Genomic DNA, 13998 nt, shown 5'->3' with positions numbered 1-13998 from the left:
GCTTGTGTACGCACAGTGAAATAGCTTTAAACACTGTGTGGCATTTCCCCCCACCACTCCAGGCTGGGAAGGCTCTTCTTGGTGCAGAATCAATGGGGAATCTACTACTGGTACACAAGGGCTCTTATGTTTGCAAAGGTTAGAGCCTCGGGTCATTTAACACCCAGATGGCCCTAAATCAGTGCCTGTCTCACACGATCCATGCGCGTGTTAGGAGAATGTGCTCAGGAGGGCAATCACGGGGGAGGCTTCCAGGGGGATAAGGGGGTCGGGGGCCCCTACGCCTCTCCAGGGGTAAGAACGGGGGTCGGGGCCCCTGCACCTCTCCTGGAGTAAGGACTGGGGTCGGGGACCCTGTGCTCTCCTGGGATGAACACGGGGGCGGGGGGTCCGGGAAGGGCGCCATCTTCTCTTGGAAATGTGGGTGCTGGCAGCTTCAGCTGTCTGGGCGCACGGTGGAGCCAAACATGACCGCCAACCTCTTGAACCGAGGCCCGGCCTCTTGGAGGAACTCGAAGTCCTCGTCCGGCTCGTGGAGGGCCGAGCCCAGGGAGCTGAGCGAGCCAGCCGGCGAGCCCGTGCCCTCGAAGGCGAAGGTCTGCAGGGCGTCGAAGGGCGGCGCGCAGGGGTCGGCGTCGGCTTCCCGCAGCTTCTCCTGGATGAACTTGCGGAGGACGGCGCTGTCCGGGCCACCCTGGAGCCCAGGGCCCGCACCTTCGGGGATCCGCAAGGAGCGCGGGCGGAGGCCCCAGCTCTGCGCCCTGGGCGCATGGCCCGCCTTCCTCGCCCGCCCCGTGCGGCCACCGCCGCTCAGCTGGGCCAGGTCGAAAGCCTGGGTGTCCTCCTCTCCGCCGCCCTCGTCGTCGTACTTGAAGATGTTCTCCCGGAACTCCTCGTCCTTCTCGGCAAACAGGCTCTGCTTTCTCCGCCGGCGGAGGGCCAGCAGCAGAAGGCCCACCCCTGTGGAGGAGAGCACGGGCGTGAGGATGGAGAGAAGATTCTCAGAGCTCCCCGCCCCGCCCCAGGCTGGTCCTCCACCCCGGGGTGACTCCCGGCCCAGGGTGGAAGCACTTAGACCCTTCCCCAAACAATGGAGGCTTTAGAAACTCCACAAAGGCACAGGGACTCTGCTAACCAGTCACCTTGAAATTCAAGAGCTGATGAGTTTCTTGTTTTCTCAGACGTTGAAAGAGAACCATTTGATTACATTTGGCAATCATAGTACCCAATGATCTGGATGAAAATAATGTCAGAAAGAAATGCACTACTAGCCCCCCATGGAAGCAGAAATCTTATACATATTTTCTAGGTTCGCACATATTGTCTGCAAAAGAAACAGGGAATGTTCACACACACACACACACACACACACACACAAACTTAACATGGATAACATGGATTTATTGATTGGATTCTTATGAAACCCATGCATTGTCGTGTCCTATTAAAGGTGTGAAAAATAGACCATCGAGAGCTTAAATCACAGCATCAAGAAGACTCTGCAGGGGGAAGTGAAAGCTCATAGTCAACATCAGAAAATTAATCCAGAGTCAGTGTTCTCTCAGGAATGTCAAGGTGTCGGATATTTGAATCGTCATACTGATTTGCGTAGAATCAATATTTATTGCCTAAGACAATTTTTAAAACAGGTAGACACGGAACAATTTCAGCACATTTTTAATTAAAATAATTGTGTGTGTGTGCGTGTGTGTTTGACTGTTTGGTGCATAGGACATAGCCCAATCTGTATTTCACCTTTTTGATCTTAGGAAGTTATTGAGTATTTTAAAATAAGATTTGAAACAGATGTGAAGTAGAATTAAAGTTTTTAAAAATGAACCATTGTGGATGTTTCATAAAACTATAAAAGACTCAAGCAATCTCAAGTAGATAAAGTAAGGAATCATTAGAACCGGAAGCGTAGAAAAGGACTCATAAAAGAGCCTTGTGAACACTTTCAAGCAAGGCATTGGATGCACTAGGGAAACTTGGCTAAAATCTAATACTTACAAAACTCTGAGGAGAAGTTAGAATAAAGAACAGATAAGTAGTAGTTAAAGAAACTGAATCAATATGAAGACAGCAACAGCAAATATCAGTGGTGGACGTAGATGAAGACTTCTTCAATTGCAGGTGAACAATGGTGTGCACAGAGGAAGAGGGGGTGTTGATCAGTGAGTTAGAAAGGAGGAACATATACTGGATTCTTTCTGCACACACATCAAGGTGACTGAGCACAATGAATTCTCTAGGGCAAAGTAGCTCCAATACCAAGAAGTGATCAACAACTGAAAGAATAAATTCTAATCATTCCAATTTCATCATCCCACAATGCACACAAGTATGTTTTACCCCCAAAGTCTGACTCCCTTATCTGTCAATTACAAATACAATAGATGCTAAATATAAATGATGAAACATGTAAAAATATCCTACAATAAATATATTCAAGCTGTGATCTTTATATAAAGTAAGATTATCATGTACAAATTCAGGTACTATACTTCATAAGATTGAATTAGGAAGAGAGCTATTAAATAACTATCCAACTTACAGTAGAGTATTTATAAAATCAGATAACACTACTATTGGTTGGTCCATACTTCTGCCTTATTTCTTTTCTTTTTTTCAGAGCAAGATTAATCTCAAGACTCTGAATTTAGGAGCCAAGGCCTTTCCATTGAGCTAAATCCCCAACACCTAGTCCATACTTCTTACACAACAAATATCTCTCATGGTTTTCAAATATGAAGCTGTTTTTGCATTTAGTTTAATTCTATTCCTAAAAGTAATTTTTCAATTGTCTCATGGTGACCAACATCATTTTACTGGCTTTTGTCTTTCCTACTTAAAGATATATCCCTCAATTAAGTTTTATGATTAAATATGAATAAATATAATTTCAAAAATTGATTCTGGGTTCAAAAATTGTTGCTGTTGGGTGGATAGAAGTGAAGGTATGGCTCAGTATCTTTAACAAATACTAGGACAGTGGAGGCCATTCAAGTTCCGAATGGCCTGTCAACTGGAGAGGTCAGCTTAAAATTTCAGAACAGTAGCTGACAAAGTGGCTGTCAACACTTAAACAGCATCAGATTTAAATGCAGAATGACAAGTGCACAAAATACAGTACATAAAGTATGTGTCTTGGTGTTAATAAACCATGTGTATTTTTCAAAAATTAAGATATTTCATAGTTCAATTGCCTCATCTGTAAAATGAGTATAACCTATGCTCCTGAAACAAGAACAATAAGTGAGGACAAAGATAGAGAAAGTTTACCGAGATTTCTTTTCTTTTTCAGGGCATTAATTGAAGAAGATTATGTTTTATGTTCTTCATGTCTAACATTTACACTATTATTTTTATGAAGTAAAATATCAAATTGACATGTTATGCAACATTATGTTTGGATATATATATAGATATATATATATTCCTTGTGGAATGAATATTCAAGTTACCCAATAGATCTACTGCTTTCATTAACCATAAATTAAATTCACCTGTAAATAAATGCCTATATTCCCATGCTCAATACAGCATGGCTCAAAATACCCAAGTTATGAAGTAAATCTAAGCATCTATTACTGCATAAAATTATATGTAAATCTGGTAGGTATATATAGTGGAATATTATTCATCCTTTAAAACTGAAAAGAATCCTACATCTCTGAAAATATAGATTATACTAGAAACCAGTCTGAATACTAGAGACTAATCTGTTAAGTAATGTGAGAGAGGAAAGAAAGAAAAATGCTCTACACTTCACTTTTATATCCAAAATTACCTTATTAAAGGGGAGAAAGGGGGTTCAAAAGTGTGGAGGTGGAGAGATCATAAGGTAAACCTTATGCTACTTCATAAGATTATTGTGGGAAGTAAACTGCAAACTACCTACAAAGACCTTATTATCCTATCTTTGGTACAGGAAACAATCCACAAAACCTCTTATGTCTTATATGAATTCCCATTGTCATGTATTTATCACAATGAATTAGGTACCAGAATTCATGAGCATTCTTTCTCGCTGATTTTCAGTTTTGAAAGAATCATAGCCAGGTGGCTCGCAGCTGTAATCTTAGGTACTCACAAGGCTGAGATCTGAGGATGAAGTTTCAAAGCCAGCCAGGGCATAAAAGGACCTGAGACTCTAATCTCCAATTAACCACTAGAAAACTGGAAGTGGTGCTGTCGCTCCAGGGGCTTGGGCAGTAGCCTTGAGCTGAAGAGCTCAGGGACAGCACCCAAGCCCAAAGTTCAAGTCCCATGACCCACAAAAAAAAAAAAAGAATTAGTTATCCATTCAATATGTTTTGCTGCTCCATTTGTTTAAAAATCATAGCACATTCAGGAGAACAAACATCTTTAGGCACACAGATTGTTGCTATACTGGGATTATCTCCTTTACACGTTCATCATCTTGGTCCACACACTTGGCATTACTTACCAAACATTACCACAGTGCAGAGCAAAATAGCAGTGATGACTTCTGCCCTGAATCCCAGTGAAAACAGAAGACCCTTCTCAGCGCAGTCCTGGGCACGTCCAGTAGCAGGGCAGTCACAGAGGGTGACCGTCAGGGTGTTTGTGCTCGTAAGTGGAGGAATCCCGTTGTCTGCAATGAGGACTGGCAAGTAGAAGACAGGGTCTTCTCGAAGGCTGAATCCAGATCTATCCGTTAAAACCACAGCTGTGTTATCTAAAACAAAAATCCGTGTGCATAATTTTTTTCAGCAATATAACATATTTTTTGTATTCTATGTCGTACAGAATATCATAGAGAGAAATGACCTTCGAAGGTGAAACAAAATATTTCTTTCTAAAATAAAACTAACCTACCCGCCCCGCCCCCAGTCATAACTGCATGACATGGTAAAAAATCTAACTGGGTGCTTAGATGGATTATTTGAATCAGTTCTAAAATGCCTTTGGTACATATAGAAATTTTGTTTGTAGAACACATGAAACAAATTTGCTAATAAACATGGCTAATGCAAGGGATACTAATTCTGAACTTAAGCTTGCTTTAAGTTTTATCTGGATAAATAACATTCAGCAGTGCTTTTTTCATGAAAAATATATTAATTCCACATCACTGGAAAAGTAAAAGATTTTCAGGTATATTATCACAAGATCTCAAATACTGTTCTCTAATTTTAAAGGTGCGATTTAAATAGTAGAAATGACGCTACCAGAAAATACCAGTATACTTTACATTATCCAGTCATTTTCTTCTTTATTATTATTTATTCATATTCTATTTAAAATGTGGAGACTTTTTATAGCTCTGTCTTCTCTTTCAGTCATATAGAGAGGCTATAAAAATATTGATGAACATGACCATAATGCAATTTAAGTGGAACGGCTCATCCATAAATCACAAAAATAATCCCAATGATCATTTTCTGTATAACTTCTTGTGACTCAGATTTGAATTGTTTTCTGATTTTGTTTGTCGGCTTAAGCATCTTTACTTTCCATCCCAGTATGTTTTGAAGCTATCAGACAAATCTTAGAAGACAGGAACATTGCTAGGATCCTCAAGGTTTTGAAATGCAGAAGGCATACTTATAACTTTCTGAAAGCCATCTTTTGAAGTTATGATGCTGTTGAAGTCCATAAAACTTCAAGTAAGTGTAACCATTAGGTAGATTTAAGAGAAATGAAAAACAATTCAATTTGGACATCTGTTTTATTAAATTATTCTTACCCCAATTCTAATCCAAACCTTTTATTTTTGTTGTTTGTTTGTGTTTTCCCCTTGGTTGTGAGGCTTGAAGTCTGGGCCTGCGATGCCACCACACCTGGCTCATATCTACATTCCTCTATGCCTTATGATAACTATTTTGTCCCAGAAACTTAGTCAAAATATATAGACTACAAGCACAAATATATGTCTTTAAACTTGATTTTCAGTTTTTTTTATCATGTGTACAGGTATGACCTCCACAGGGGTGTTTAGAATTCTAGGATATGGAAGTAAAAGTTTATTTTCATGATCGTTGTTCTTGATGTATTATGTGAAATTATTTCTCTTCTCCCCCACTTATGGTTTAACAAATGTTACCTGGCATATCGTGTATACTTTTGTTCATTTATTTGAAATAGGGAAGGGAAGGGGAAAAACAAGATGATTGGGAGGGAATGTGGGAAGGGAAAGCATGGGAAAAACATGAGAAGGGGTATCAATGTTAAACAAGTAATGTACGCACTACATACCAGTACTTCTAATCCCTCTATATGTTGCCCTGACAACAAAATACAATTAAAAATATAAAAACTAAATGAAGAGACATATGTGACAATACACTCTCACAAATGATCTCAAGATCATCAGGAGTTACGTGACAGACATTTGAGCAATTCATGGAATATTGACTAGAAATAAAATAAAATAAAAATCCATATTATATCCAAAAATATTTTTCTGAAACAAATCGGAATAGCTTTTCATAATTAACCCAACATCTTCTAGCTCAAAGCAATTTAGGAATGGAACAATATGACATACATTTTCCATTGCCCAGTCATTCTTTTCATGTAGTCATCAAGACTGTTATTGCAAAAGGAACACACATGCCGCAAATTATTCTTGAAATCAAACTCAAATTTATGAAGAAAAGATACGGTCAAGAGTGAATGTCATTACCTCGATTATCTACAAGTGTGAAACTTGAGTTGTTTGTGTCTTCTGTGGATAGGTTAAAGTAAAAATGGTGATCTTCTAGAGAATCATCTCTATCCACTGCACTGAGTATCTGAATTATCTAAAAAAAAAAAGTATAGACGGGTTTTTAATAAATTCACATGGTCACTGTTATTTATTGCTTTTGCTTTGATTAACATATGTATATGTTACTTTAATTAATTAATTTATTTATTTATTTTGGCAATCTGGGGCTTGAACTCTCCTCCTGGGCATTGTCTTTGAGCTCTTCAGTTCAAGGTTGGCGCTCTAACACTTGAGCCACAGCACCGCTTTCTGATTAAAATATTTGATTAAAATTTAACAAAAAGCATTGATGATATTGTGGAGAATAATGCCAAACTAATAGAAACATTACACTGTTTTCTAAGACCAGGACCTGTATGCTTATGACTATAGTCCTAGATGCTCAGGAGGCTGAGATCTGAAGGTCGAGGTTCCAACCAGCTCACGCAGGAGAGACTGTGAAACTCTTATCTCCAATTAATTGCCAAAAAACCAGAAATGGGGCTGTGGCTCAAGTGGTAGAACCCTAACCTTGAACTGAAGAGCTCAGGGACAGTGCCCAGGCCCAGAGTTCAAGCCCTACAATTGACATACATACATATATATATGCATATGTATTAGAATAATAATATATATGACTATTCTGTCAACAGAGGGTTATGATGTTACATGTCCATGGGCTCTTGTGCATGAATCAGAAATAAAAGCTTGCTCTGACCCTACTGTGCTTCATTTTTCTTATTCATCTGAATTTCAGTAATTTTGATTTGCTGTTCTTAGAGAGAAAATTTGTGCCAGTTATTGGCTTTCTAAAGTATTTCCTAAAGTAAGTAGTTTTTTTAATTGATTTTTTTCAGAAATAATGTATTAAAAGCTTTAGCAGGCAATGTGTATGACTTCATTTGACTCATAAAAATTATAGGAAAAGTCTTGCACATCAAGTTTGTTTCATTAGGTGTTTTAGATCACAAAAAATGAAAAGGAGTAAATTAAATGCATACGTGAATGAATCAGTTTTCAATTAGTTATTTTATTTTAAGGATTGAGTGTGTCAGTCAAGTCATTCATTCCTGTCAGAAAAAGAAGATACACTTGTCAAGATCACATTGAAAGAGTGTAACTCATTCTGGAAATTAAGTAAAATTGATTGTGGAAATTAGTGTTTTGAGTTTGGGAAACTTAAAGTGCCTTTAGCAATGGGGTACAGTAAAAGTCTCCTTAGCTTCAAGATGACAGATCCAATTTGATAACAGTTACAATTCAAAAAACATACATCCCTCCATCTGCATGAGCAATATGATGAAACTTGCTCAATCTGTATGGTATTTCTGTGCATTGTGCATACTCTTCCTCATAGTACATTTAGAAGTAAGTCATCATCATTCTGTTAGCTAAATAATGTGGGAGACATGTAGTTTACTTTCACTTCTGCTTAAAATAGGAAATGTCGATGGAATGTCCTATCAGTGTAAAACTTTTAGTTTAAATTACCGTGTGATTTTATGAAAACTAAAAGGGGGAGAGCTTAGAAGACTGCTATCCTGAATCCTAGCTTTGCCAGTTTACAAATTCTTTAATCTGAAAAGCTGGAGATAAGAACACTTTACTTTTAGGATTCATTTTTAGGATTATATCACTGAGCTCATCAGAGAGCTTCATGTATAAGGAATTCACATGTATGCTGAGATTTCTATGAAAACATCCTTCTGTTAAGATTTGCATAGAATAAGACCACATATTGGGTCTATATTTTCTGATGTAACATAGGCAAGAAATCATAAACAAAGCATGTACTAAGGAAATGTATTCATGATAATGGATTAATACAAAGAGGATTGGAAAAGAGTTGCATACAAAGCTTAAGTCCTAATTCCATCTCTAGCATCACCAAAGAAAGGAAAATAAAACCCATGAAAAATCACAGTTGTGCAGTGTAGCTCAACTCTCATTGTTTTTAATAGTAGTTTATATAGCAGTACAGCATTACTGCAGCAGTTTTTCTGTCCATAGCTTAGATGGCATCTTTCATCATTTTATTTTCCTTTGTGGTATATAAAGGTACTTTGTGCACTTTAGCAAGCCTTATTTTAACATCTCCCCCAAAAGATTGTATACCATTAGTGCAGTTGTATTTTATAGTTTTGAAAAATTGAATTTTCAGTTTTTTTAATCTGAACTGTTTCAGCAGCTTATAATATTTTAATAAATGTATCAATATAATATTAATATGTAGATATGTACATATATGTATAGTAGGTAAAATATAAAATACTAGCACGTAGATATATCTAAATAATATTACTGACTATATTTTAAATTCTTTTTTCCTATGTAATTTATTGCTTGTTTTGCTTTCATTCATCCCAGATTGTTGTGTTTTGTAACTTAGTATTTTGCAACAATGATACATTTGCAGAAAATTTCAAAAAGTGTATATTGATTCTCCTAAGCACTTCATTTAGCTAACCTGAGACTGAATCTCATGTGACTACTGCACACAATCAATGCCAGACTCAGCCAATAAAACAACAACAAAACAATATCCCAGTAACTTAATCATGTTTACTCTCAAAATTTTAACTTGTTATAAATAATGGACACACAGAGGCACCGGCGGGAATGAGCCTATCCATACAATATAGATTGTCTTTGTTTTTCCTATTCACTGGAAAGTCTACAAGACACTTTAAGTACTTTCACATCTCTTTAGAAGAGAGAAACTCCTTGGAAGTAAATTATAAGGTGTGGCTTGATTCTTAACAGCTAGGATTGTCAAGTAAATTACATTTAGTGAAGTTCTCTTGCCCTCATTTCCTCACATAACTTTATCCAGATGGAATCTTTAGAAGGGGGAATGGAAGAACAGAGTGCCATTGTTGCTTTTCACTCAAGGGATTTCTGTTTGTTCAGATTATTGCATAACTTGAAAACAATGATGAGTGGGAAACATCTCTTGGTCCTGCAATCATCGTTTTGCAATTTTTGTTTACTGTTGTTTTGCATGTCATATTCCCACAGTGTCTATACTTGAATTAAACTTACAGACATCTACTTCGTGATTTTCAGAATACTAATCTATCCCTGCAACACTCCGAAATTAACATTAGAAAACAGATGTTAATTATTATTTTCTCTAAAAACAAGTTGATCTTAAGAAATGTAGGCTACAGCAACAAAACAAGAGAGAAACAAAAAAAATTAGTGAGTAAAAGGAACAAAGCAATCTCATACCCTACTAAAAAGGGATAAAGAAAGTTAAAGAAAGCAAAACAATGACATATGTAAAGATTTATTTCAGCTCTCACTGGAAAGCTGTGAATATGCTTTGAAGCATATTTGATAATTCAACAAGAAGAACCAAATAGAAAAACTTTTATACTTTCGTCAACATGGTGGGGAATGAGAATAATATTTGTTTGGAAATTAAAAATTTTACCTTTATATTTTCCTAATAGTATAGCACAGTTAAGCAAATATCAATACCTCAAAATATATCTACCATTATATTATACCAACTAGTTTTTGCTGCCCATACTTATTGGCAAACTAGTTTATATTGATTATTTCTTGAAGAAAATACTCCTGCCAGGCTCGGTGGCTCACTTCTTTAGTCCTAGCTACTCAGGAGGCTGAGATCTGAGGATCAAGTTTCAAAACAAGCCTGGGTACAAAAGGACCTGAGACTCTTATCTCCAATTAATCTCTAGAAGTGGTGATTGGCCCAAGGGTAGGGTGCGAGCCTTGAGCTGAAGAGCTCAGGGACAGCGCCTAGGTCTAGTTCAAGCCCCATGACCCACACACACAAAAAAATAGAATATGCACTACAGGGAGTGGCACTGGGGTTCAAGAAGTAGAGCATTAGCCTTGAGTTGAAGAGTTCAGGGACAGAGCCCAAGCCCAGAGTTCAACAAGAAAACTCTCATCTGCAGTGAAACATAATTCTAAGACCTATGTCTGTTGAAATGTCTGTAAACCCTAAGATAGATGTAAGAATAATTTCACTCACTGTGGTTATTCTTTTTATTTTTTTAAAATCTTATATTTTATTCTCAACTAAACTGAAAATTACATTAGTAAAATTTAAAAGACATGGCTCATCAACATTTTTCACAATAAACTTCTAAGAAATTTCACCTAGTCATGTTATCTTAACCATTTGTAAATTCAAGTTGTAAAATCTGGATATTTTTGATTTGATATGAACATGAAATGGAATAAATAAATGTTACTTTTCTATGATGATTTATTCATTGTTATAGAATCTAATTACCTCAAATTGTGTTACTTCAAGACTCATTAATTTTGTTGCTCTATTAAGTTAGAAGCCAATTTGAAAAGCTACTATCATTTCTTTTTTATGACGCTTTTTTGGATAAATGACATTCAAAAACACCATTTGATTTGGTTAATATTCCTAAATTAAATAAAGTCTATCATTCTAAATTATATTTTATATACATTTTACATACTTAAAAAATCTACATACATAAAGAATCTGTCAAATATGCTTTATATAATACACTAAAAGCACATTAAAAATTTCTATCTCCTGTGATTACTAAAAATAAGTATTCTAATATCCAGTAATCTATTTCTAATTGCATATGAAAATATATATTCTGAGCAATGAATCATTAAGTGACTTTGTCTTTCAGAGAGCATCATAGACTTTATTCATGTGAAGCTAGATGCTAAAACATTTAATTCTTGAAGTATACTTGAAGAAAATCTTCCAATTTGAAAATAAAATCCACCTAATTCAACAAGGAACAATCCAAAGAACATGTGACACAAATAGTGACAATCTAGGAAACACCATGTCTTGATTCTTAAATGTGATTATTGAGATGAATCCACTTATGTACAAAGGAGACATATATAGATCACATCTTATAAACTGTTGAATGATTTATCTCATAAATAAATGTGATAGTGTGGGAGATTGTTGTTGATTTTCCCTTTAATTATCCAGAGAAACATCATAGGTAGCCATGTATTATTCTTGTAACTATACAGAGGAATTTATTGTAAAAGGGGCTGAATGTGCGAGATTCTAAGTTTGACCAGAATATATCAAATAAAGGAAATGAAGATCAGAAAGTTGTGGGTTCTTTGGCATTTAGAAATGTGAATAAAATTTTGTCTGCATATGTGGAGATTAAATCTGGTTTTCCTTCTTACTTTTTGAATGATGCCTGACAAGAATTATAACTTCACCCACATTTTTCCACATCATCTTTTGTGTCAGACTTTTAGCAGAACACAAAGTAATCTTAATCCCATTAAACTCCAAATAGGTCTTCCTTCCTCAGTAATGTTTAACCTCATGGCATAGAACCTAAGAATAATGATTTAACATAACCACAAGTTGAAGAACTCTGTGACAGACTGGAAGAAGGAAGTAAAAAACAAAGAGAGGCATACAATACAGTCTTGATGATATAATGGCAGAGAATGTCTCAAATCTAGACATAGTCATGGCTCTCTAAAGGCAGGAATCGTGGAGAATCCTAGGTAGAGGAACAGAAAAGAATCTCTTCTCTGTCATAGGGTAGTGAAAAATACCAGGACTAATAAACAAAGGAAGGACATTCAAAGATGTGTGAAAATGGAAAATAAATAAGAATTACTCAAGATATTTAAATCAGCAGATACACCAAAGCCAGGGAAGCATGAAATTATCTCTTTTAAGACCAAAGAGCAAAACAGCGCCAACCAAGATTGCCGTACAGGTAGTTTTCCTTTGAAGAAAACTGGAGACCTTCAAGACAACTGCAAATTTAAATAGTACCTGCAAGCTAAGACAGCTATAGCAAATATTAAAGTGATCCTTTAGAAAATAGTCTCAGCCATAAAGCTCAGGAAAGACTAAATTTACTACAGGAATGGATAAGTACGTGAGTTAGGAAAGTCAAACTCGGTCAACTCAATGATCGAACAAACGCTTAAATGAAACTGGGAAGGAAAAGAACAAAGAGTACTTGGATCAGAAAGATAATAAAACTAATACAATCACAGAAGTCAGCTCATACTTCTCAGTAACCATACTAGAGAGTAATGGTGCCTACCCTTGAGTCAAAAAGACATTTACTGGATAAATGGATTCTGAATAAAATACTAACGGCTGTTGTCTGCAAGAAACACATCTTACTAGCAAAAAAACACACGAAGGTAACATGATTGATAAACCGTTTTCAAAATAATGAGAAGTCGAATGTTGATGGCAACATTATATCACTAGGTACATATAAACCAAAATTTAGAAGAGATGAAAAGATCCCTACATATTAATAAACTGAAAGTCTATCACCTAACAAGCAGCACCACTGAAAACGTGTGTGTGTGTGTGCATGTGTGTGTGTGTGTGTGTGAAAACACAGAAATAGGCATAACTTCAATGCCTAACATGTGAATTATAAAACATATTTTTGTAAATAATTTGTGCAATATAAATATGATTGCATGACACACGTGAAGCATATACAATCACTTTTATATGGTGTATATTATGAATTCATAATTTATGACACATAACATATTGCTTAGACTTTGGTAACTTTTGATTTCTTACCTCACCAGAGCCTGCATTTTCACACATGTAAGTCTCATAGTATTGAGAAAATTCAGGAGCATGATCATTAATATTAACAACTTGTATATATACAGGAATTGAAGAAATCTGCTGTTCATTTTCTGCAAAACAAATTTACAGAATGAATAAAATACTTAATACTCTAGTACATTTCCTTAGAGGCTATTGGACATATTTTGAGTGTAAATTTCAGAGACTTCATGCCTACCTTATATAAAACAGAAACCACATTTACCTCAAAGTTTAGTCTGAGCTTAAAAAAACATCGTTAGTAGGATTATAAAAAAGCACAGAGATGTAGATAGAAGATAACCAATGAAATAAACTAAGAATAATTTCTAAAAACTCACCATAATTCCCCAGTCATCTTAGAAAGTAGAAGTTTTAGAAATGATTATGTGAAATCTCATTGAGGAGATTGGTTATTTTTGCTAGTGAATTTCAGACAGTCATAGTTTTCAGTTTTTGTCATTGTTGTTTGGTTATTTTCTCTAGCATGTTCACTACTGTAACAAAAAGTCTCTAGTTGAAGTCTCTATGGAATTTTTTCAATATATCAATGCAGTTCTGCTGTCTGAATGGTTCATGGACTCAATTGTGGAGAATATTTAGTGTCAATTATTTTCCCCTTCCCAAACTGGATTCTACTGATCGGATGTAAACTGTGAACATAATTTCTGGAGACCACAGG

At 36.1% G+C, this 13998-nt stretch overlaps 1 protein-coding gene across 1 annotated transcript in view; it reads right to left on the bottom strand.

The window, feature by feature from the left end:
* Positions 1-369: 369 nt before the first annotated feature.
* Cdh19 (cadherin 19) overlaps positions 370-13998 on the bottom strand; it is a 49183-nt gene continuing 35554 nt past the window's right edge. The window contains exons 9-12 of the mRNA XM_090353552.1: positions 13287-13408; positions 6653-6770; positions 4451-4702; positions 370-960 (exon numbers count right to left, since the gene is read on the bottom strand). Coding sequence (XP_090209678.1) covers positions 437-960; positions 4451-4702; positions 6653-6770; positions 13287-13408 — 1016 coding nt within the window. The 3' untranslated portion in view covers positions 370-436. The remainder of the gene's footprint in view (positions 961-4450; positions 4703-6652; positions 6771-13286; positions 13409-13998) is intronic.

Source organism: Megascapheus bottae, chromosome 19 (assembly GCF_031878675.1).
Source record: "Megascapheus bottae isolate mThoBot1 chromosome 19, mThoBot2.hap1, whole genome shotgun sequence".
NCBI classification, from domain to species: domain Eukaryota; kingdom Metazoa; phylum Chordata; class Mammalia; order Rodentia; family Geomyidae; genus Megascapheus; species Megascapheus bottae.
Note: the sequence above shows the minus strand (reverse complement) of the source record. Positions and strands in the feature narration are given on the sequence as shown.